The sequence below is a fragment of the Amia ocellicauda genome, chromosome 7, assembly GCF_036373705.1.
Source record: "Amia ocellicauda isolate fAmiCal2 chromosome 7, fAmiCal2.hap1, whole genome shotgun sequence".
Taxonomy (NCBI): Eukaryota; Metazoa; Chordata; class Actinopteri; order Amiiformes; family Amiidae; genus Amia; species Amia ocellicauda.
The window spans coordinates 12850269-12876371 of record NC_089856.1 but is presented as its reverse complement, the minus strand read 5'-3'; the positions used below and the strand labels follow the sequence as shown (position 1 = coordinate 12876371).

General features: G+C 40.4%; 1 protein-coding gene and 2 non-coding genes across 3 annotated transcripts; 2 read left to right on the top strand and 1 right to left on the bottom strand.

Moving 5' to 3' along the window:
- Positions 1-2821: 2821 nt before the first annotated feature.
- trnar-ucu (transfer RNA arginine (anticodon UCU)) lies at positions 2822-2913 on the top strand. The gene is given in 2 exon segments: positions 2822-2858; positions 2878-2913. It is a non-coding gene; the product is annotated as a tRNA-Arg (tRNA).
- Positions 2914-3712: 799 nt separating this feature from the next.
- trnar-ucu (transfer RNA arginine (anticodon UCU)) lies at positions 3713-3804 on the top strand. Its single transcript is given in 2 exon segments — positions 3713-3749; positions 3769-3804. It is a non-coding gene; the product is annotated as a tRNA-Arg (tRNA).
- A 6701-nt stretch (positions 3805-10505) lies between these two features.
- On the bottom strand, positions 10506-22762 carry hoxc1a (homeobox C1a). The gene is made up of 2 exons (XM_066708474.1): positions 22025-22762; positions 10506-18197 (listed from the first exon to the last, which is right to left on the bottom strand). The coding sequence occupies exons 1-2, from the start codon at positions 22662-22664 to the stop codon at positions 17686-17688; spliced, it is 1152 nt and encodes a 383-aa protein (XP_066564571.1). The 5' UTR covers positions 22665-22762; the 3' UTR covers positions 10506-17685.
- Between the last annotated feature and the right edge of the window lie 3341 nt (positions 22763-26103).

The following is a 26103-nucleotide window of genomic DNA, read 5'->3' as shown; positions in this document are numbered from 1 at the left end:
ACACATAGACACACACACTCACTCACACAGACACACACATAGACACACACTCACAGACACACACACTCACACAGACACACACATAGACACACACACTCACTCACACAGACACACACATAGACACACACTCACAGACACACACACTCACACAGACACACACATAGACACACACACTCACTCACACAGACACACACATAGACACACACTCACAGACACACACACTCACACAGACACACACATAGACACACACACTCACTCACACAGACACACACATAGACACACACACTCACTCACACAGACACACACACTCACACACACTCACAGACACACACACTCACACAGACACACACATAGACACACACACTCACTCACACAGACACACACATAGACACACACTCACAGACACACACACTCACACAGACACACACATAGACACACACACTCACTCACACAGACACACACATAGACACACACACTCACTCACACAGACACACACATAGACACACACACTCACTCACACAGACACACACATAGACACACTCACATAGACACAAACTCACAGACACTCACATAGACACACACACACACCCCTCCCCTCTTCGCCCCAGATGCCTGGGAACCCATCGCCATGGCAACCTCGCCCGGAGCAGCAGATGTGGGGGGTGGTGGAAGGGGGGTTAACACTGAAATGGAAAACAAGGAGAAAATAAAAATGCATTGCACAGGCACTCTGTGCTCCTACCTGCGGATGGGGTTTCAGACACTGATAGGTGGCACCCGTCTTGCCCCTCTCCTGCCCGGTTGACTGTGCAGGGCGCCAGCTCTCTGCCAGCCTGGTGTCATTGGGTTTCATTGCAGTGTGGTGTAGTGTAGTTTAGTGCAGTGCAGTAGTGTAGTATAATGCAGTGCAGTGTAGTATACTGCAGTGAAGTGTAGTGTGGAGCAGTGTAGTGTAGTGTAGTGTAGTGCAGTGTAGTGTAATGTGGTGCAGTGTAGTGCAGTGTAGTGTAATGTAGTGTAATGTAGTACAGTGCAGTGCAGTAGTGTATTATAATGCAGTGCAGTGTAGTATACTGCAGTGAAGTGTAGTGTAGTATACTGCAGCGTAGAGTAGTGTAGTGCAGTGTAGTATTCTGCAGTGTAGTGTTGTGCAGTGCAGTGTAGTGTACTGTAGTGTAGTGCAGAGCTGTAATGATTGAAGGTGGATTTCCTCTGTTAAAGCATCGTCCCCTGGACACCCTTGGAAAATGCCGTCACAACAGATTGCAAAGTAAATAAAGACATTTTATAAATAAATAATCACAGCAGTGTGGTTTCACCTTCGCAGGGTCTTTCTCTCTCTCTGTCTCTCTTTCTACCTACTTTTCTCTCTGATGGCCACCCGCCCACACTCACCCATCCACCCACATACAAGCACACACACTCTCTCACACACACACTCATTTGCACACACACTCTGAAGCAGCTGAAAGTGCTGAGTGAAGCGGTTTGTTGTTTTACACAGAATTCGCTGAGACTGTAAGCTGTCCCCAAACATCTGCTTTCCAGAGGGGAGGGAGGGAGCGAGAGAGAGAGAGAGAGAGAGAGAGAGAGAGAGATTGGGTGTTGAGTGTTTTGCTGACACTGAAGGGCACAAGGTTATTCAGAACAGTTGGAAACTTTCTAATGTTTGTTTGCTCCATTATTTTATACCACAACATATATGACTATATTTAAGTATTTGATAACTAGTCCTAACCCTAACCCTAACCCTATTCTTTATCATTAACTTTGCTTCCCCTACACTGTCATTTTATAATGGCATGCCACAGTCAACTTTTATAAGTGTTATCTAACTAAGACCAAGACCTATAGACTGAAATATGCATTTAAAATCTGCCACCATATTGCTGTCAAATTTAGATGACAATACTCATACCATTATGATATGATTGTCACGGTATTTAATTAATTTTACCTTTACTTTTTGTTGTGCCCAATGTCTTGTGATAGCTGAGGTGAAAAAGTATTTATATGATTTGATAATTATAATGATAATAAGACAAGGTGTAAGGATTGAGCGAGGGTATTGATTTTGTATTTTACACATTGGAAGTGAAGTCCTTCCCGCCATTTTGGGGGAAATGGTGAAGTAATCAACTCAAGTAATACAAAGTTTTAAGAGGTCCACCTGAAGGGAGACCCCTCTCCTCACATGTCTTAAGCTGTTACTATAAAGTTGGTAATAAACCAATAATTTCATTCAGGAGAGCCATTCTACAGAATTTACCAAGGAAATAATTGTTTGTTTGGTAAGTGAAAATGGTGTTATTTTAAGTGTCCCAATATTTAGAATGGCCAGAAAACAACAGTGTATTTTATTATATAGGATTCACTATTGTTATTTCTTGTATATAATTTCCTCTGGTCTTTCATGCCTAGGTAAAAGGCCTCATTTGTTAGGCTACCATACCCACCTAATTTCGTGAACTTGAAAAAGCCCATATAGGTCTTGTATGCATTTTTATACAATATTTGTGGATTGTGGATAATGCATAATGATTCGAAACAGTTATACGTTTAATTTTTTGTTTTTTAATAATATTTTTCTCAGGTTTGGCGTGTTAAGTAAAATAACTTCCTGGGAACAGTTGCAATCTCCGATACAGCGCTATAACTCCTATCGATGGTGAAAAACAATGTTTCTAGATATGAGACGTTCAAAAGATCAAACCAGTCCGTTGTCTAAAATCACACTGCACTACTCAACACAAAGTAACAACCTGTAGAACAAAGTTTCGGCGCGCCCCTAACTTCCTAAAGTAGCGCCTGTTGCTCAGATGGCTCTGTGGCGCAATGGATAGCGCATTGGACTTCTAGTCAAGCACTTGAGAGGTGATTCAAAGGTTGTGGGTTCGAGTCCCACCAGAGTCGCATTTTTTTACTTTCATTTCTATTTTGTTCGTAAATGTATAATTTAATGGAAAAGAATGCTTCTAAAACGCGCCACCGCCCCAGGAAAACGCATATACTGCAAGAAAGAAAAATAAAACGTATGTGGTAAATACGTGAATACATTATAGACCTAGTAAAGGATTAGTTTCTGACTGCTCGAGTAGTGCAGAAGGGCGATTGGTCTGTTTTTATGTATGTCATAACTTGTTTGTGCTGCTAAAAGTTACACCGTCTAGTTAAAATAAGCATGTCGCCTTTGGAAAATGATATTGCCTATCCCGTGTTACTTTTAAAACCTACAAGGGATGCTTTGACAAAAATCCGGACGAAAATGTAAGCACCCAGGAAAATGCGCAAAACTCATGATTTACTATATGTACTCCCGCCCCCACTTTCAAATGTAAAAGTTAAAACAATAAAAGGCCGTACTCAAGCGCGTTGCTTTTGCAAATAAGTTATTTGGGGTGAAACACACTAACAGACGAAACTAGGCGAGAGACAAAGTGAAACCAGAGCGCTTGTTGCATGTGACGTGCTCGTACAAAGCTGCGTGCGCGTGCGTGAGGGGCGACGTGCAGCGCCCTTGATTCAGAGCAGAAGACAGTGTGTCCACATGTGTGAACAGTAGCAGCGTGGCGCGACGTGCAAGTGGGTCTGAAATGCAGCACCAAACAATGTCAAAGCACATACTAACATACTAACAAACAACTCTGCAGCATAAACATGTCATATAGAAAGCAAAAGTAAAGTCGGTTTGGAGAGGTGGCTGTTCTACAGCGGCTCTGTGGCGCAATGGATAGCGCATTGGACTTCTAGTCAAGCACTTGAGAGGTGATTCAAAGGTTGTGGGTTCGAGTCCCACCAGAGTCGACGTTTTGTTGGTCAGTCGAAACCTATGAAACCTTCCCTCGGTGGTCAATCACTGATAACGGGGCGAAAGCGCTCCAATACCCACATCGCATTACCGAGCATTCGACCGAGTACGGTAGCCTGTCCTGAGACACCCCAGCGACCTTTGAAATATACCTCCAGGTCTGTGATCAAGCCCCGTCTGATTTTGCACGCATTTCATCGAATGGCTAAATACATCGAACAGAAAGAGATAAACGACACAAATGCACAGCCTCGTGTGGATACGCACACTGAAAGTTGTGTTACCCTAAATAACCTACTGCAGGAGCCCAGGTTGATAGTTTATTGGCTGTGAACATGTATTTGCTACTTAGATCCGACAGGTTTTCAGGACACAAGCGTATATTTCAACTTTTTAAAAGCAACGATAAGGCATTCGTCTGTAAACACGATTGGGAGGCATTCTGTATATTTGTGTAATCATAAACATAGTGACAAACTGCAATATTCATCGTTTATATTAATGTCACGATTTTTTTGTAATGGATCAATATTTTATATATTTGAAAGTGTTATCCATAAAATAATAGTATTTTATTGTTATTATATATTATCGTATTTAAAGAAATGTGTATTCAGTGATCTAACTGTGAATGTCACGAAGTTTCAACTATTGTTTCAGTGTGTATTTCATATTAAAGTTTACCATGTAAAGGCCTATATAGGCTATATAAGATTTCTGTCCGACGTCGCAAGTATATACAACACACACACAAGGAAAGGTACTCAAGGAGTGCGAGTAAATGTACGTCACGTACTTTTTATTTTGTATCTGTGTGACAGACTGTTATAATAATTTGAATTTCATTCAAAACACTGCGGAATGAAAAACTCTGTGCTGGTGAGAGGCGCCGCTCAAACGCGCCCATAATGTTTATTGCCACTTTTATCTGCGTGTCTTCTTCATAATCTCAAGCATAATGTTTAATTTCACGGTGTCGTGCATTTCACTTTTTTGGTTAATTTTATTAAATTCAATCAAATTAAGGATTTTCTCCACAAACATTGACTCAGTTAGTGGACATTAAGGGAGCCATTCGCTAGTTCAAGAAATCCCGTTTGGGCAAGATCCGAGTCAAAGGTGCGGGATTGTGAAGACAAGGATCAGTGGGCTTCGGTGTTAGAATAATTTAATGTTTGAAAAACCTGTAGTTTGAGTATCTTTAAAGATTAACCGTGCAGTTATAATTACTCCCAAGGTATTCCTGACACGCTAAGAGGCGGTGGAATTATTATTATTATTATTATTATTATTATTATTATTATTATTATTATTTTTATTATTCATGATCTTTTTATTGTCTGTATTATTATCATGATTAAATAAAAATAATCATTAATACATACCACTACGCTGTCCGCTTTCTGTCATTCTCTATCTGTCCATCTATCTGGGGCAGTGTCCTTTTTAGCGATATAATCTCCCTGACTGTGTGAACACCTGTAATTTGGTTTGTGTCTCCGAGTCAGTTTGTGTCGCCATGTCTCTGCACTGTCGGTAGCGGAGATGTCTGCTCGGAAGTTCCCTCCCAAATCTGTCCCGTCCACAGGAGCTACAGCCCCGACCCTCACCGACTGTTTAGCCAAGAGACAGAAGAAATAATAAAGAAGAAAAACAAAACTTTACAAGACAACTACACACCTCCAAATTGCTTTATATAAATATATGTATGTATTTAATGTCACTTGTGATTCTTACCGTGTATATATAGTAAGAGTCACAAGTGACGTAAAATGAAATGCAACAGGACGAGAAAGAAAATTGACACTCGACTTGGAAATGATGCGGCCAAAATGTAGTCAGCGGAGAGTAAATAAAAATAAACTATTAAATGAGAGAATTGAACTCCAGAAGCAAACGTCATTCGTTTTGTTATTAATGCTACTTATGTTCACCTTATTCAAATTGGTCTGTCTGTCTGTGCATGTATGTTGGCTGTATGTATGTTTGCATGTCTGCAACTCGGCCTCTGGGTGTTTGTTTGATAAGTATTTATACCAAGTACTGAAATTAAAGTAAAACAACATTTTTGTGCTTTGGTGGTTGTTCTTCTGACACTTGTAGTTGGAGGGGCACTGCAAAAACACTTGGGAAAGTTTCTCCCAATGTCAGACTGTGGTGCATTTCTGTCAGTCTGGGCACTGCTGTGTATGTAGATTGCAATTACCGGACTGAGTTATAACGTGAGCAGAGAGAGGCTGAAACACAGGCATCGATCCCACCGCAGAGTGACTGATTAGCGGCCACTCGAGGAAGAGCTATTGAGAGACAGTCTGTTAAATATTTACTGCTTGGATTACTAATATACGGCTACACTTACAAAAGTGTGCTGTTTCCAACGCGCTGTTAACGGACTAAAAACAATATTTTGTCAGAAACCAAATGTGGTGGTGTTATAAATGTGGTGTTGCCCTGCTTTGAAGATGACAATGTGTAGTTTACCACACGATTTATTGAATGCGTTTCTACAAGGTTCTCATACATTTGATTGTATAACTTGTGAAGCAGGTCTGTAGCCAGTGTGCACTCGTTTTCTTTGATGGGTGACTTGATGTTGCTTTCTTCAACAGCAGGGGTTTTCAAACCGGTCCTGGAGTACCCCCTGCCCTGCTGGTTTTTGCTCCAACCGAGGTCTTAATTGCCTAATTGAATGGTATATTGCTGTGTTAGGTCAATTAAGGAATCAATTAAGCAATTAAAACCTCTGTTAGAACAAAAAACAGCAGGCCAGGGGGTACTCCGCGACCGGTTTGAAAACCCCTGTTCTACAGTATGGGGTATTCGATCTATTTGCTAACTTCGACACTCATCACCTGTGGCCTCTATCGATGGAAGCACGAATTCAGTCTGAAGGGTATAGATTCGCAACGACCGCAATTGGTGGGCATCAAGTTGGGATCAAGATTGTTTGAGTGATTGATTGAGTTAGTTGGATATCCCAACAAACCCGCTTTTTTTCCTGTCTAGTCTAAGCTTCGGAAAAAAGTCCATGAGCCGGTCAAAAAGTCGAGGACGTTCCCTCTCCAACCCTCGACCTGGCTTGTTTGCGAAAGGAAGTCAGAGTAGAGACATTTGTATTTGTTTACAAGGGGCCTATTTGATGGAGGGGTTTACACTTAGACTTAAGCCAACACACACACACAACGAAAAAAAAAACGTTGCTTCAGCAGTTTACCGAGGGAGCAATCGATACGCAGGGGACACGCTTCCATCAGTCGCCCGGGAAAGTGCTACCTCAGCTGGGCTCCCATCCCCAACCTAGAAGCCCCGACCCGTCCTTACAGCATGTGCCGTTAAAACAGACTTTAAACACCTGATAATCCCCCCGATCGCAGAGAACCGCACGATCCGGCCATCCCAAAGCACGCTCGGGATTACGAGGCGCAAACTTCCTTAATGTGTTTGCTAATGCTCCCTGCAACGCCCCCATACAGTTGACATAAAGAAGACTTGCTAATTAGTGGCGGTAGACTAGGGAATATTATTACCAGCATTAGGCTACGGCCCTTGTGTGTGTGCTGTGGTGTGGTTGGGGGGGGGGGGGGGGGGCTTTATCACACAGATCAATGTCTATATTTTTAAGAGATCTGAAAGTTTAATTCCCCGCAGTGCTGTTCGCCTTGTACAGGCTCTTAGGCAGAAGTAGTAGAAGAAGAAGACGAGAAAAAACGCAACAAACAGGTCCATTTAAAATGAATGATCTCTCCGAGTTTGTTTTATGAAGTGTCCTTCTTAACGATAAATATAATGCACACCTTCGATCAATGATCATAATGTTGAACGGCATAGTTCTGTCACCATCCGTCATCGGCACCTCCTTCCCCGGGTTCTCTCGGACGCAAGCCAATGGGTCTATAAATAGAGAAGTCGACGTTTGAGCTTTCAAAATAGTGATTTGCCCTTTAACAAATACCAACTAGGAGCCAATTCGTTTTAACTTAATGAATTTAGATGTGCGCCGTGGATGAAGGTGTACACGAAATAAAAACCGTGCCGATTAATTACCGTTATCTCACGTGTCATCATTCAATCGCTGGGGTCTTTCGCGTTAAACCCAATGAATTATATACACCCCCCCCCTTTCCCTGTGCCTCTCTCTGCCTGTGTCTCTCACACACACAAATGCACGCCACAAGGTTCCTTGTCATACAGCCTAAGCAAAGATACATACATACATTCAAGCATACATACATGCATACATACATACATACATACATACATACATGCATACATACATACAAGTTGACAGGTAGAACTAAGGATCAGTCGGAGCCAGTCAGGTATAAATTCCAGTCGACAACCTGGTTCTAAATTACGGAGAACGTCCCTTTATAATATTTGAATATCTGTGTCCCAGTCTCACAGACATTTCCCAGCAAAACACAGACTGTTCAGGCCAGGAAAGTTTCCTTTGTGATTTAAAAAATAAGCTCATCTGTGTCCTGTGTGTTACTGGAATCATAGGGGAGAATTAGAAGGGTTAATACCTTTTATTACATTTCATTTTTGAAAAAGGAGAGCTGTGCGCTTCTGCAAGTTGATAGTAGTTCGGGTGTAACTGCAGGATCGTCTTCCATAAATCCGTGTTTCTATTAAAGCAAGAATAACAGACGTTCGCTTTCGTGGTTAGATGATATAATACAATCCACAGGACATCGTGGTTTACAATGAAAAGTAATGGGTTGAAGTCACTGTTGTGCTACATATGTTGCACGTTACATATGTGTACGTGTGTCTGTATGCCTGCGCACATTAACTATTGTATTCGCTTCTTTGTGAGGCATTGTAGGGCAACATCTGTAGAACATGTGGAAGTAAAACTACATCCACGATTTCTTTAGAATAGGTGGCGGTGTGTCCACTTACAGGCAAAGGGAAATAAATAAAGAAATAAACAAAATATATAGAAACGGAATTTATCGAGGGGGTATCTTTCTATCTATCTTTCTGTCTCTGTAAATGGTCTAAGAATTGGCAATTTAAAGTCAGTAGCTCTGACACTTATTCATGTGTCACACGGCGAGCTTTTCATCTTAGTATATATATATATATATATAATTTCCTCATGCGATGATCTGTGTGAGTATATATCTATCTATAACTGTTATCTATGTATCTATATATCTATGTATCTATCTTTATCACACACACACACACACACACATATATGTTACGAAAACAGCCGGAAGTTGTGTTTGTAGTTTGTGTTTGTAAGATATATATATATATATATATATATATATATATATGTACATTATTTTGTGAAATTAAGTTTAAAATAAACAAATCAACGAACCTTAAAAACAAATGAAAATAAGTTAATTGCACTACATCAAAAGAATTGCACATAACTGATGATAAGTGATGAGGGGTGTGGTGGGGGAGTGTGTTGGTTTACTTGTAATTCGACAGACATTAGTCGTTATGGCTTCGCATTTCTAAGCCTCGCACCCGTCTTTTAAACGAGCGAGGCCATTTTCAGCCTTGTTAAAATATTGGAGCAACGCCGTAATGAGAATGAATGTCTCTCGACGTTGCTTGCGTATAATTTACCAAAAATAGCCAGCCGAATCCAGGAGCTCTGCCGCAAATGAATGCAGTCTCTCGACTCTCCAAGAGCCGGTGACCGGGTCAGCCTTGTCCCGAGGCGAGTCAGAGGTCAAGAGGTGAAAGGTGATCTGGAGAGTAACAGAATACATTAGCGAGGGGGGATTGTAGATCCCCGGCAGCAGAGATCCAGAGGCTGTGGTTATGCAGGTCCGTGTTTCTTTTACATCTTCAGTTTGCAAAAATACTAATTAAGCAACACAAACAACGGCGTACTTGGTGGCTGTCGAATTAATTACGCATGGAGCTGGACTACTGAGATGTGCGGTTTGGGATGTATTAGGGCTAACTTGGGGGGCATTGGATGACTACCCGCCCTCTGAAATAAATAAATAACTACATATATTTGTTTAAAACAAAGCAAACAAACAAACCGATTTAAAAAGCCTGTATTAAATCTGTCTACGAAATAACGTCGAGAGTAACTGAGAACTGTCCAGACTCATTGTGTGCTGAAGAATTGTTAAGGCTTTATGGATTCAGTCCTTCCCTACTGTGTGTATCTGCTATGTGCATATGACTGCTTTTGCCACATACGTAAAATATAACATTGCACAAGTTTGGAAATGGAGACAGGTAGGAATCTCGTGTGTAAATTGCGCATTTGCAGACACGGTTTCATGGCAGGTTTGGAGGAGTGCTAGGAAGCTCCAGAAAAAAGCAGTCTAGCAAACATTTCAAAGAAAATACTGTAGTTTACATACATACCTGGTTGGAATGTGAAAACATCTATAGTGTGTTTGGTCTTATTTATTATTCGTTACTTTTGGTTATTGAGCTGGTTTTATTACGTTGAAATGCCAAACATTTCCCAAATACATATAAATGGGTTTAAGATCCCGTTCTGTTTTAAATGAAACGCATAACCAAATGTGTTTTCTATAAACTTAACTCTTTAAATACAGTGACAAAGGACAAACAAACAAGCAACAATCATTAAATAGAGAATCATTTCTCAACCCGGGGAAGTCATGCATGTCTTCACGAAATGAAAGAAAAAGAAAAGAAAAAGAAAGCAAGCAAGAATCACACACTCCACAGTGTGTTTAACTCAAATAATTTTATTTGCACGGATATTCTGTACATACACAGCTGTACAAGAAAATCAAAACGGATCAAAAACAAACAACGGAAACCAACCCGTATATTCCCGTGATAGTCCAGGCAAGTGGAGGTAGATCTTCCAGACACGTCGAGACAAATAAATAAAGACATGAATATATTACAAAATCAATCCATGTGCAATTTTTACCACATTTTCCATCGAAAATTATAATTGAAAGAAATGCATATATTCACTTTTGATTTAAGGAAGCAAATAGATAAGTGAATACACGTGTAAACAAATGATAGTACTTTCACGCTAAATATTGATTCGTGAAATGCATACAAATTAACCCAAACGCATATCCTGGTATATTATAATTATTTATATGAACAATGGTTAAAATGGACTGTGAGGAACAAAATATAAAAGTTCAAGCTTAAAAATCAAAGGAGAAGGAAGGAAAGAGGGAGACAAATGCCTGAATGAGATCTGCTTTTAACAATGATCTGGGGTGTGAGACCTTTCACCATGTGAACAGGTGGGTTAATTGGTCTTTTCTGAGCTAATGGTTTAATTGCAATAGATCCTCACCCGACACCTGACTGGCAGCTAGGAACTAAGACTCTGCGTGACAGCGGAGCCAACATTGTGAACATGATATTAATCTGAGTGCAATGATACAACAAAACGGTCTCAACAATAATTCTGCTTTGAAATCAGGTAGTCTGAAATGTTTATACATTTTATGATGTAAAGCGTTTGCATAAAGTTTAAAGTATTGTGTTTCAGTGTGCGTTTTCCCTAATGTGTAATTTATTTACAAAATAATAATAATAATAATAATAATAATAATAATGTGTGTATATATATCTATAATTGACATTGTACAACTGATATGTAAAATTAGAACTTTGTGTTAAAATTTTCAAAATGAAAACAAAATCATGTGTATTTTTAACACAATAATGTGTTTTTTCCGCACAGACTCGTGTAAAAATATATTTAGTTGTGTTGTCCTTGAACAAACAAAGAATGTGTTAAATTGGTTTGATGCGATTTTGATGCGCTTATTTAACCGGAATATTTTGCGGCAATCCTGTTTAATTGTGAGATGGACTGCAGTCAAACAGTATAGTAAAGTAGTCCCACGAACCTCCTGACTATAGAATATTTTCGTGTCGAAAGTTCTGTGTGTAGACGTAGTAGGGGAAAGCTTACCAATTTATTATTATTATTATTATTATTATTATTATTATTATTATTATTATTATTATTATTATAACTTAGACTTACTATACTAATTATTCTTATTCCACTTTAAATTAATAATAGATACCTGAAACAAATGTGCAGCTAGAAATCTGTTGTTATTATTATTATTATATAATAATGTCTTTATTTATTGGCAGATGACCTTATCCAGGGCGACTTGCAGTTCACACACTCAACAATTTAAGCATTACAAAAGTGCAGCAAAACAAAGAAATACACAATTAAATTTAAGCTATCTATATTCTAAGATCATTAACATCAGTGCATTTCGCTGCATTTTAAAATGTGTGTTAATACAAAACAAATGTTTACTGTACATAGCAATTTATGTTAATAAGCAAAAGAAAGATTGAAGGTATGGAGATTTTTAGGAAGTGCGCTGATGTGAGTCAGAAATATGTGGGGAAATGTAAAGACATACGTCCGTGTGTCACATGTCCATATATGAAAGACATGCAACAATTATATAAATATATAATTACATGAATTGATACATTCTGTCCTATTTCTATATATTTTTATATAATTTGTATAGATTATTTTAATGTATGCATTAAATGGCAACGAATTTCATATTTGTGTTAAAACTAAATTCTAAATTTAGATTAAAAACACACATACAAAGTACACTCTTAGAAATAATGTTTTCAATTTAACATATTCTGTGTTTGTTCAAGGACACATTTTGTGTTAAAATTCGCCAAAGCACAACACAATAATGTGTCTTTTTGGCACAAGTATGTGTGGGGAAAAACGCATTATTTTCTTAAAAATACACATTATTGTGTTGTAATTTGATACATTTTAACACAAAGTTGTGTTGTCCTTGAACAAACACAAAATGTGTAAAGTTTAACACATTAGTTATAAGACATGCATGATCAAGTTTAGATCATTTAATCATATATCTCCCCTTTTTTCGCAACAAACAGGTGGGCTCCGACACTTTCAGTGAGGCATATACTGATGATTTTGTGTCCGAGTGCCGAGCTGTCGGAGGCCTCAGGTCAGTATGATGGTCCACACCACACTCCACACCTGAGCAGACAATGTTGTTGTTTTCTGCTGTGGTGATCAAGATACTATAGCTGTGCTTTGTATATGTAGGGCATACCCTCTACCTCAGCGACGGTGGCATTTTAACTTTTGAAGCTTGTTTACTTAAGCAATAGCAATCACCAAAGCGGACCACGGGAGTATTGTCATTCCCAGAGGTACATTTTCTATGTATTATTGTATATATATATATATATATATACATAATTTAGCAACACTTTGAGTTAATTATCTTAATTTTTTTATCATAGGCTATAATATTGGCCAGTTCGGTACCTTTCCACTCGATAACTCGTCCGTGGATTGTCCCACGCTACAAGTGTCCCTGCAGGTGCCAACTACCTTGACTGCGAGTCTGAAGCGACACGTTTATTACCTTGAGCTATTTTACGTAACGTTACACTTTAACCACGATTAAAATGCACGATTAAAATGCAATAATAACATTCGCAGATTTGAAGTATTGCCAATCGTCGTCTGAAACAGTATTATTAAACTGATTTATTTAGTGACATAAATAATTGTGTAACTGTATACAGTTACAAAACTATTTATGTCACTAAATAAATTAGTTTAGTTTTTCAGACAACTTTAGACACATACAATTAATAAATACGTATACGTTTTTATTAATTGTATGTGTCTAAAGTTGTCTGAAAAATCGTTCAAGTCTAGTGCTGAGGTCAGCTGACTGAACTGACAGTAGCCCATGAGTTTTGTGTACAACGTCAAGAGATGTGTAGGCCTATATACAAATAACAGCTTTCAGCAACAACACAACGTTTTTCAAATTTTGATTTCGAAGAGAAGAGGGACAACGCAACCGTTTGAGCTCAAATCGATAAACAACAGTGTGTTGTAACACACATCCCAGGTTCGTGTTGCCTAATTAAAGGCATCGCTCGTGCGGTCCCTGCTCGAACACTCTGTTTTCTTTCCAATCTTTTATTTCTTCTTGTAACAGCGCTGATTAATTTGATCTCCCTGTTTGCCCATCAAGCTGTTAATGTAGTCCTAAGTAATTTGTTAATAAATTAAAGTAGAAAAAATATATTCAGGACTGGGACTTTGGTTGTTCATAGACGTTAAGAGAGAAGCCCCCAGACTGTAACACAATTTTAACGAGCATTTTATTACATTTTTTTTTGGAGGGGGGAGTTTGGTTAAATCAGTGAAACTCTATTACAGCTGCTACCAAAATTGGCAAAACAAATGCATCTTAAAAATAGCATCCGTGACTAGTGCGGGCTTATTTCCAGGTTGATTTAGTGCAGGACACGAGAGTTTCCTCCGTGGTTTATTGTTAAGCGCGCTGGGGTGCTTCGGGTGAAGTGCGCAGTAGTAAATAACACTGTGTTGTACTGTATTGTAATGTATGGCATTGTGGAGTGTTAGGCTATATTGTATCGTAGGCTACTATATTGTGGGCTGCCGTTTCGTGTCATATTAAAAGATGCAGTTCCACGCCAGCCGAGTGATGATCGCCTTGGATACTGAGTAAGTAGCCCATTGATCGATCCATCAATCGACCAGGCAATCAATCCGTCGATAAAATGAATCAATCAATACCAAAAGCAGCTAGTGATTCGGAAAATTGCGATTAAGCACAATGACGTGATCCTGCATTTGCCACATAGATTTTAGAGACATAACGCAGGGAGTCGTAAGCCCGATCGCCTGTGCAAAACCTAATAACCCAGGTAACAAGTGCGGCCGGATGCGCCGGCGCTGTGTCTCGCGCCGCGGTGTGTCACGTTCTGCCGCAGTGGATTCGACTGCGCGCGGGGCTGCGGAGGCACGTGGGAAGAGCGCGGCGTCGCAGCGCATCAAAACTGCATCCCAGACGAATAACGGGATGTAATGACTGTAGAGCAAGCATGGCCCCAATCATTCATTTTTACATTATATTTGAAGATTGATGTCTTTCAGTTATTTTTTCCTGTAGAAAAGAAATGAAGAGAATATATAGGATGTACTTAATAATAATAATAATAATAATAATAATAATAATAATAATAATAATAATAATAATAGTAGTAGTAGTAGTAGTAAATCGCCTTCTAGTGACAATTCCATGTTTATGACAGCAGCTCTTTTGTGATTTTATTTGATACATTTTAGAAAGCAGCAGGAATACAACATTACAGATTGTAGGCAAGTTGCATTTCAGAAATTAAATTGGGCCTACTACCGTTTTTATACGGACTGGGTCAGGTTACAGTCCTAACAGTGCTGTTAGTCAAACACATTATTGTGATAGAAGACACTAGCGCTGCAGTTTGATGATTTACACACACCGGTTGTGTTACCTTCTTTTGAACACATATTTTCCCAAAGCGACAGAAATCACTTTTTGTATTTTTAAACTGTGCAGAAAGTGCATAATGATACTTCTGATATAAAGCCCGTAAAAGGAGTGAACTCACATGATGTTTTAGAAATGACTTTGTAAGCATCTTCTCATTTGCCTCTTTTGAAAATCACAATTCAATTGTATTGCATTGCGCTTTTATAGCGAGTGTCGTGTATGTAGAAGATTGTCTGGGCTGCTCTAAAACAAGAAACATTTGTGTGTGTGTGTGTGTGTGTGTGTGTGTGTGTGTGTGTGTGTGTGTAAAAATTATTTGAAAGAGAAGGGGCACCTGTTGGCTTCGAAGCTGCTCGGTATGACCTCCTGTCATTTCTCTCGTCCCTCATGGGGTAAACGTACCTCAGTGAAGATTTACTCAACCTGTCTTCCTTCCTGCTGTCGCCGGGCTGTTTCTAACGTGGTGGGGTAATGAGCTAACGAGGCCCTGATAAATACACAGCTTTGACAATGTCTGACACATAGGCTACCCATACCAATACCTATACCTGCACGCTATATATATATATATAAAACGGAAAGCAGGTGTTGACACTGAAATGTAAGCTGCTCTTTGTATCTGAAAACTGAACCCAACATCCAACGTGATTTAGTGAAAGAATAACCCAGCTGTGGTGTTATTACTTCACACGCCGTTTCTCTTTCTGTGTGCACGGAGTGGCACTTCACCGCCAGCAACTTGAAAAGTCGGTGTCTTTGCAGGTTAATTTTAACGCCCTCGTCTTTAACCTGTTCGTGCAATAAATCCCGACATATAAACGACTTACCCGGGGAAACATTTCGTGCTCCGACAGCCTCCGACCATAATTTAGGTGCACGTCTCCCCATAAAACACTAAACGGTTTGCGGCAGGCGTGCACCCTGCATTCGAGCTCCGCGGAGGCTTGCGGCTTTGTTGTTGTGCAGTAACGAACACACACTCGTGTAAATCTATGCAATGTGTGTGTGACCTACAAAGGAATCATTAACACATGGGAAATTAGGTATTTATGTAGGAATCCCACTTGTATTCAGTGCTAAATAAAACATTCGGTACATGACATTGCAGCAGTGAAACCTGAGTGTCACAGTAGTCTCGTCTTATTAAATGATTTTTCAGATTGTCGTACTTGATAAATATAAAAGTATCTTTCACTGCCTCCAATACGTATGCAATAATAATAAGAAGAATAAGAATAAGAATAAGAATAAGAATAAGAATAATAAGAATAATACAAATAATAATAAGAATAATAATTAATACTCTTCATCATCATCACAATTTAAAGCGTAATGATTTAAGGCAAAATAATGTATTCTGTTTTAAGGAAATCATTCATTGTTATTATTGTCCCTTGTTAGATGTCCTCTTAAATATTCCTCAAGAAGAACTACACACATAACACATGTGCTAAAACAAATCCTTATACGGTACCTTGCTTATACGCATTACAGAGTTGCACATTGTGAGTTTATTGTAATGCAGGTGCTGTGGTGGAATATTTTGAAGAGACAGTGTCCTATATAGATCCTTCAAAAAGGTACACTGTGCATTTTGTGGGGCATCTTAGCACATTAGTTCCAACGGCGTATACCGCGATGCGTGCTGAACCTTGAACCTGACATCTAATGATGTTGGTATATGATGTAGAAAGCAAACCCATAAAGAAAGACACCATTCCAAAAGCATTTTTTGATTGTAAAGCAATCGCCTAAAAAGACACAGCTACGCATAAGGCTACAATAAACCCAGGATGCGAATTCTAGTGCGGATTGTTTAGACACAATTCAAGCAAACATACATGTAAGCCTATACTTAAATGTTTTTCTATGAAATGTCCATTCAACTGACGATGACACCTTTGGAAGACTCTGAGGTTGCAATGCAATGGCTGTCATTCCTAATCTTAGCCTTAGTACGTCTACAGACTTGAGATGAATTGATTGAATTGGTCATATAGTCTGGGTACTACAGCTCTGCTTATGATCCAATATTCGGATACGAGGCACTGATTTGAAATTAAACGAACACTAAATATGAAAAGAATATGACATGTTTGAAAGTTGGATAGGTATTTATATGGATAGTTATTGATATGTAAAAGTCAATAAGTATATTTAAAATCCAAACTCAGCTCTTTAGTCATCTATTCAGCTGTGATGGAACTGACACAATGTCTCACAAACTTACACACTCAACTTAAAGTGATAACTCAAATCAGGGAAACATATTTTGCAAAGCAGGCGTTTTGCTGACACTTTTCCCCTTTCTTTTTTGAAGTGATTTCTGATCCTTTCGTGCAGAATTAGTTTTGTTTTCTCGATATAAAACTTGGAGAAAACGCATTGTGCACAGCAAGGAAAAACTACCCGCTATAGAAACTCATTCCATATGAATTAGAAAACATCAGAAATCAGACATCAGTCTCCCTGATCTTGTTACAGTGCACTTCTGTTTGTAATTAAACTGACTAAGAAAAGAAAAGAAAAAATCAATTAAAATAAAACTCACAAGGAGTCGGGGCTGGTGCCGGGGGCATTATCACAGCCCTTGCTTTGCAACGAGGGCGAAAGGGCGCGAGTGATTGTGTTGGGAGGGAGCGGCTGGGGTGGAGGTAGGACTGGATGTGGCGGCGGAGAAGGGGCGGGCGAGGAGCCATTGTCAGACTTGTCCGAGGGTGAGTCCTCCTGGCTGCTGCCGCCGCCGCCGCCGCCGGAGGAGGCCAGGGTCCCGAGCAGCAGGCCCTCCCGCTCCCTTTTCTTCTGCTTCATCCGCCGGTTCTGGAACCAGATTTTCACCTGCGTCTCGTTGAGCTGCAGGGCCGTGGCGATCTCCACCCGCCGGGCCCGCGTCAGGTACTTGTTGAAGTGAAACTCCTTCTCCAGCTCGGTCAGCTGCTTGGTGCTGAAGTTGGTCCTCGGCGCCCCGTTGCCGTGTAGACTGCCAGGGGGGTCAGCGCCGTCTGGACCGAGGCCTAGACCGAGGTAGTTCACCGCACAGGCTGCGGCCACTGGCTTCGCTGCAACATTGACAGATACAACAAACACATAAAACCCTTTGCAGCAACTTTCATACATTTCATATTCATAGTTAAGAGAGTGAATGTGGGACTCCTTTCCAGCCTAATAAAGTTTACAAACACTATTTAATTGGCCCTTCTCAGTTGTCACCTTATTATTATTATTATTATTATTATTATTATTAGTAGTAGTAGTAGTAGTAGTAGTAGTAGTAGTAGTAGTAGTAGTAGTAGTATGTATGTATGTATGTATGTATGTATGCCTTTGTGGAGGTTTTACTGTCGGATTTGCTTCCTTAAGTCACTTAACTGTAACTCTCTCAACTGTCTTTGCTTGTCCTTAAACTTCACATAATACTCGACCCTGACGAAAAGCGATAAAAATGATAGAGCGAGACAGAGAGAAAGAGAGCGAGAGAGATTAATGATTTCGCTGAAATCGGATGTTTTCGAATAGCGAGGGAGTCCTTCTCATCTCTCTCAAACAAACTTCGGTGTCGAAATTTCAGTTAGTTCGAGTTCCTCTCTCTCTCTCTCTATCGCTTTTTTTTCCACCCTTAGGAAGTTTTTGTTACACGATCCTCTGGGCCTCCCACTCTGCTTAAACCGCAGATGACCCCGCACAGTGCAGAACCTAGAATCAGGACAGCGGGCTAGCATAAATCATTCCGGCAGAGAGAGGGGGGGGCGGTTTTAACAAAAGCGCTCAGAGTTCAATGGCACCGAACAACTGCCTTGAGGCTCACTACCCCCCCAACCCCCCCCCCCCCCCCCACATAAAAATAAAACTTAAGAAACTGCAGCGGCGAAATACGACTACATTACTATATTGAGATCAACTTTAACGTGCTGGCGGATGACTTTTTACTGGTTTGCCCGTATGAATGGGGAGGAGAGGGAAGGAGATGAAAGCAAGTCCTCAAATACATACTTTTGCATTCAACAATAGAGATAAATAATACCCTCTGCCTTTCTCAAACGCACACACACGTTGTTGTGTGTTTAGCTCTATGCATATTATTATATTTATCTATACACACTTAATTGGTTAATTGGTTTATTGGTTAATGTCAAACTTTGAAGGGTCACATGGTGGCAGGAGTCTGAATCAAGTCCCTCGGTCTTTGCTTCGCACCCGTTAGGCAACCGTGGACTTCTAGTAACTTTTAGAGCCCTTTACTCCCTGGCCTCTCCAGAGTTGAAGTCTGGCCAAAAGCAGTGCAATGCAAAGTACCACCGCGCAGCAAAGAAGCGCGGGATAGCTTTCTTCCTATTGTATAGCTTTGCAATCCCTTCTTTTTCTGTATAATAGCGTGTTTGTAAAGACTCCGCTTCACCTTTAAATACTGTTAGGCTATTACAAGAAAGGAAAGAAAAAACACACAAATTCGTACTGATTTATGACTTCCGATGGAATTGAATTGTACGATGCCCAAAAGGTAAACGATTAAAAAAAAAAAGTAAATATTTGAGGAATGGGTAGCATGCTTTAACTTGAAAACGGCCAGGCAGCGACGTGTATTACGGACAGAGAGAGGGAGAAAAAGAATGATCGATACACAATGCCACAGTCATCTGAGTCCAGCCCACAGTCATTCAGGTGCTGTCAGTGCATAACTGAGGAATGACGCACCGGGAATCAGTGTGTGTGTGTGTATGCACATAATATTATATACAATAAAACATAATACAATTAAACGCACATAAAATAAAAACGAGAAGCGTAACAGTTAGCATTCTTTAATAAATAATAATAATAATAATAATAATAATAATAATAATAATAATAATAATAACGGTGATGTTATTACTTTTATTTTATTTGTTCCATTCCTGGTATAATTATCGAGCTTCTTTGGTCTCTCTGATGCACCTCTAACTCAGTACCGGCGACTTATTTACATTGAGTTTAGTGAATTGCAGCCCCAGCAACCAGAACTTCATATTTAGACTTTGTTCTAAAATTATTATGTATAAACTTAAAGCCTGTTATATATAGTTATATATATATATATATACTTAAAGCCTGCTGACACTATAGTATATATATATATATATATATATATATATATATATATATATATATATATATATATGTGTGTGTGTGTGTGTGTGTGTGCAAATTGAACAAAAAAAATCTTAGTATTGTGAACAAATCTGTGTAGAAATGTAATACATTAGTTTGAAAATTGCTGACACACACCCTGAAAAAGAAAAAAAAAATCACGAACGAAAACGATATTGTCTCTGGAGGAGGGGGAAAGTAATATACAAGCCCCGCATTTCAAAACTTCATATCTGTTATCACTACACACGTCGGAGCTGTAATCGACTCTGCATACAGTAACTGCAGCTTTGATGTATATTACACATCGTTGCCATCTGACCTCATCATTGCAGGACGCTTCCAGATTTTAACTGCACTTTGAATCACCACCACTGTAAAACGCTCAAAAGCTTCTAAAAGCGTATTCGTCGACGACTGCAATAACTCGTTAGGTTAAAAAAAAAAAAAAAAAAAACTTCCTCGCATCTGACAGAGGCAAATTACAACAGCTGATCGGTAGTATTGATTTGATCGTCATTGGCGTGCATATTCATGAACCGAAGGCCAAAAAGGAATCTAAAATGCAGTACATTTAAAATATCAAGGTTATTTCCTTATTTTTATGTCCATGTACTGATTTTGTCATGAATTGACATCAGGTTGTCCTCGAATGCTGTTTCAGTGCATTAAATCATTAATTCTGTAGCGCACAGACGCTCGCATTCACAAAGCGTTTTACACATAGCCTCTACAGGATGTAAATGAATACATAAGCTGTGAAATGAATGAGGAATTACCTACTAACATACAGTATTCGTGAAACTAACCGTATGCACTGTAACCTTTTGCATCATAACGTTAATGTGTATGTTAAAGACAAGGGTCTCAGTGGGTATTGGAGCACCGCTCCTAAAACGCCGTTGAGTGGCAGTACAGTGTGTGTGTGTGTGTGTGTGTGTGTGTGTGAGAGAGAGAGAGAGAGAGAGAGAGAGAGAGAGAGAGAGAGAGAGAGAGAGAGAGAGAGAGAGAGCAGGTTCCTGTCAGTACAATCAGAGCGGGTGATTGGCGCAGGCGCCCTAGCGGGTCAGGACAGCGACTGATATTCAGAGCCCGTGTGCCAAGGTGGGGGGGGGGGTGCGTGGGGGGGAGGGCGACCCGATCGTGCGTGAGCGTGGGAACTCGGAACCATGAACACATTTTATACCAGTTTGTTGACTTATTTATATATTCATTCATCCCTTCTACTAATTAGTGGAGTTTAAGAGGGTCTTAGGCTCGTAATTAGCTTTATCGATTAGGGATGCATCTTATCGTTTTCGTGGTTTGTTTAAAGATCACGCATCCTATTTGCTGCGGCGACCGGCCTTGTGTTAATGTTCTGCTCATTTTTATGTTAATGATTTTTGTTGGTTATGGCAAAACCCTGGCCGGCGTGTGTGTGTATTACTCGGGAACCCCCCTCCTATTCCAAAGACCATTAATCGTTTAGTAACCTCGTTTAATATCAACCAGGGGGGCTGGTAAATGAAACAAACTGCTGTTTTCATTGCTCTTGTCTTTCCAATTGTAAAAGGACATTTAATAGTCCTTCTGTGTCACTCCGGTGTTTCATGGTAGGCCCACTCGCCATATGTCAGTGCGCCCAGCAGACCAGAACTATTTCAGCAGCAATGACAGCCGGGGAAGCAGGCGCTCATAGTATATAGATTTTTTGGCAGCTCTAGAATTGAAACCGCCGCCTTCTCTCTTTAAAGAAAAAGTTAATCAGAAACTTCCTTACCAATCCTGGGAGGGTTTCGCTTCACTTTCATCCAGTCGAATGTTTTGCTGCTGTAGCCGGTGTCCAGCCGGGGGTTGTCTCCGTCCTCCGATGGGCATTCAGGAAGAGGTAACCTCGACCCTTCCTGAGCGCACGACTGGTAGGGATGATCCAGCGTCCCAAGCCGGGGGTGGAGCACGGAAAAGGTCACCGGAGGGTCGGCGCTGACGGGATACCCAGTCCCGGTGTAATCCAGGTCCTGGGAGTTTGTGCAGGAGTGCGGGTGGGCATGGTGGAGGTAGGCCGGCTGGGAGGGGTATCCCTGGCTGTGGGTGAAGGAGGCTCTAGCAGGTGTCCCGGGACTGAAAGTGACGTGAAGACTGCCGGCGTGGAAAGTGTTCGTGCCGGAGAACCCGGGATGCTGAGGGGCAGATGGAGTGGGAGTGGGAGCCGGAGGGGGGTTGAGGGCGCCGCTGCAGGGGAAAGGTGAGACCCGGCGATGCAAGGCGAAATCCGTGCCCACCACGTAACGTCCTTCTCCGCCACAGCTCACTTTCGAATAAGGTCTCTGGTCCAGATGCTGAAGCCGGGCCTCCGGGTATCCCCCCGCGTAGGGAGCGCCGGGCTCCGCTCCGCACACTATCTCTGGGTACGCGTTCATAGCCGCTGCTGCTCTCGCATCCTCACTGTCGAGTCGACTCACGTCCAGCACCTCCAGTCCCGCTCCGGCCTGTCAGGACTTCAGCGCATCACTCTGGATCGGCTCTCCGGCCACAGGGGGGGCGTGATGTGGGGGTTGGGGGGGGCGAACACTACAAGGTAATTCGATCCGGTATCGAGGGTGATGACGTGCCTCTCACTTTGGCCAATAGCCAGCCCAGTGCCCCCCCTCCCTCTCGCGCTGGCACGGGACACTTCGATGGACAAATGGAAGCAATTTGTAACTTTCAGTCACTCGTGCAACGTGAAGAAGAATGGGATCCCAAGAAAGAAAGAAAGAAAAAAAAACAGGAATCCCCAGAATACAATACTGTACTGCACATTTACCCCCCTTTTTTATATATACATCAAGAACACGGATGACCTCGGTCTCCCACAGGACTAGATTAATTCCCTGCGTGGACAGGCGTCACAAACTACAGCAGCCTAGAGGTGAGTTCCCGCACGCTGCGACTGACCCGACCCGACAGAACCCCAGCTGACCTCATTTACAGTGCATGATACGTAAACAAAGATAAGAAGGGATGACGGGCTCGGGATTTCCTTGTAGTAGTTAGCTAGGCCATTGCTTTGATGACTATATGGAACAGGCCTGCTAGTTTGAGCTAATAAGCAGAGCTAGAATTTGAATTGAAAAGTAGATCTTACAGGTGATACTGTAAAGCATGTTTTATTTTTCAGAGCGCATACACATATTGGGCTAGTTTCTTAAAATCGAAATGACAATGTATCGTTCTGGATTCATTGACATGGGTTTTTAGGATTCTGTAAAGATTGTAGAATGTAGGTAATCTGTCATGATGGGGCCGAAAGGTCCTGGTCTCGACTTCTGTGACGTAATTGTAAGTGCTGTAAGTGTTTTTGCGCCATGCATTATCAACTTTACTTATTTCCCCATATATATATATATATATACTACCGTTTCAGAGTGAGGATGGGACATACGTCATAGTATGTTCAAATAGGATGTTTTCTCTACAGAAAGGGGTCCATTTGACGAAACGTGTTTGTGTGGATAATTGGCCTTTACACCAACACCAAGTGATTAGGATTAACATTTTTTTTATGATGATGATGATGTTGCTTAGTATTATAACATCGCAAATCAATACATTTATCCAATGAAACAATGTCAAAATCCCTCAAAACCCTAATTTAGACCTATATTTAATTGGTAGGTAGGACTGTAGGCACAAATGTAATACAACGCAGATCTCCCTTCTTGCGAGAAGTGAGGATAAATTCGGAAGATAATTACATTTTTTCCTTGTTTTTTCCTTTCTTTTCCTTTCTTTTTTTGCTCTTCTGTCCTTCTGTTTGTAATACATCATAATGACAGCTTTCGCACTGCTCTGCGGCTTCCTAACTTTGCAAGTCTGTTCTGAGAGGAAGAGGGGGCGGGGGGGGGGCGACGCTCTAAAGCGAAAACTCGTTTCATTAAATGATCTTGTGTGTTTTGAATAACACAAATATCTGGAAATAAACTTCTGTTCACGCCGCGGAAGTGCAGAGGCGCGTCTGTCAGCCGCTCGTCGTCTCTCTTTATTGACACAGCCGGCTACGCATGCATTGCTCCTCCACATTGCCAGCCACAACCTATTGCCAGAGTATTGTATGATTAATTTGACACTTAAATTTCAGGTCTTAAGATCTGAGTAGGAATTCTACTATACCCTCCACCCCTTATTAATCCTTATTATTATTATTATTATTATTATTATTATTATTATTATTATTATTATTATTATTATTATTATTATTATTATTTTTGTTGTTGTTGTTGTTGTTGTAGGCTACTCACACTAGAAATTATATTAAATGTATAGATTTGCATTTTATTGAACACATTATACTATTTAATTTTTTATTTATCTTGTTGTGAAATGTTTCCAGACTAAGTAAACCGATAATAATAAAAACAATAGTTGTATCTTCTTCTTCTCTAGATACAAACGTCCTTCTATTTCTACAACCTTTCTCTGTCTATATCTGTATCTATATGATAATGATACCGAGAACAATCGTGAATTAATTAGGCATTTGGTGTAAATAAAACAATCAACTAAAGCCATTGGAATGTGAATTGTTTCCCAAATGAATCGACAACACATTTTTTGGAAAGTTATAGATATTAATATGTTTTTTTTATATCTTTTATCTCATTTGTCATTTGTAAAGTGTGATTTTCAAAACTTTCCACAGATTACAAACGCCTGGTCGCAACTCCTGCATTAACACACTGCACTCATAAAATATTAAAGCCCGGAGACCTGCATTGATTTTATGCGAAGTCTGTTGATGCTGGATTTGTTTTGCATCTCCCCCCTCCACCCACCCAGCTCGCACGGCTCGACTCAGTTGGAGGGCGAGCGCCCGGGCCTGGTCTCGTTCTCCATCTGCCGACTTCCTGATCGGCCGTGAAGCGCCGGCACGCTCATTAAAATGTAGAAAACTTTTTTCCTCTGTCATTGTACTGGACAGCCCTGACACAGTATATCCCCTACAACCGGCACCACCCACCCCCACTCTGAAAACATAGCTTTACTGGTTGTAGATAGTAATGATTATTTAAAATTGTTTTTATATATTATATGTATTATACATGACTCAGTTGAAATATCTTAGAACTGTTTAAAATCTATATACGGTAATGTACACCATTAAAAGATTAACGCAATACTGCACAACATGCAGCAATCCAGCGAATGCTGCAGTCCTTAGCGATCACTAATCAAAGATGCTCGAGACATGATGACGGCTGTCTGTCTCGCGGGGGATTGCACCTTCATGCTGTGGACAGAATCACATCAGCATCAGTGTCATGCGCTCTAAAGGAAACGTGTAGGAAAATAATATGAGTATTGATCAAATTCATAATACAATTAATAATAATGAGAAGAAGAAGAAAAAGAAGAAGAAGAAGAAAGGTACACACACGGAAACGACAATGCTTGTGTTAAAATAAGCAATATTATTATTAATAATACTAATAACAATAATAGACAATATTGCTTTTTCTGCACGAGAGGACGTTTGTTAATAAACAGGTGATTGTGATATATCGTAACCACCAACACAACTTTCTGTGAAAAATTACCACATTACAACACGTGTTTTTCCACAGACTTGTGTTAAAAATACACATTATCGTGTTGTAATTTGAACACAAAGTTGTATTGTCCTTGAACAAACACTAGAATGTGTAAAATGTAACACATTAGTTCTAACAGTGTAGCCTATAACGTGTTCTGTTCTTTGCGTTTTGATCAGAGTCTACAGCAGCATTCGTTCATGGGCTCATACCAGCGTGAATGTGGCCCTGTCCTTGGGGTCAAAGGTCGTGACAGCTGCCGTTTAGCGGTTCATCGGCAGGTCAGGGT

Coding starts and splice junctions, on each gene's coding strand:
- hoxc1a (XM_066708474.1), bottom strand. CDS start 22,664: ATGAACGCGTACCCAGAGATAGTGTGCGGAGCGGAGCCCGGCGCTCCC. Junction 18,198..22,024: donor GCGAAACCCTCCCAGGATTG/GTAAGGAAGTTT, acceptor TCAATGTTGCAG/CGAAGCCAGTGGCCGCAGCC.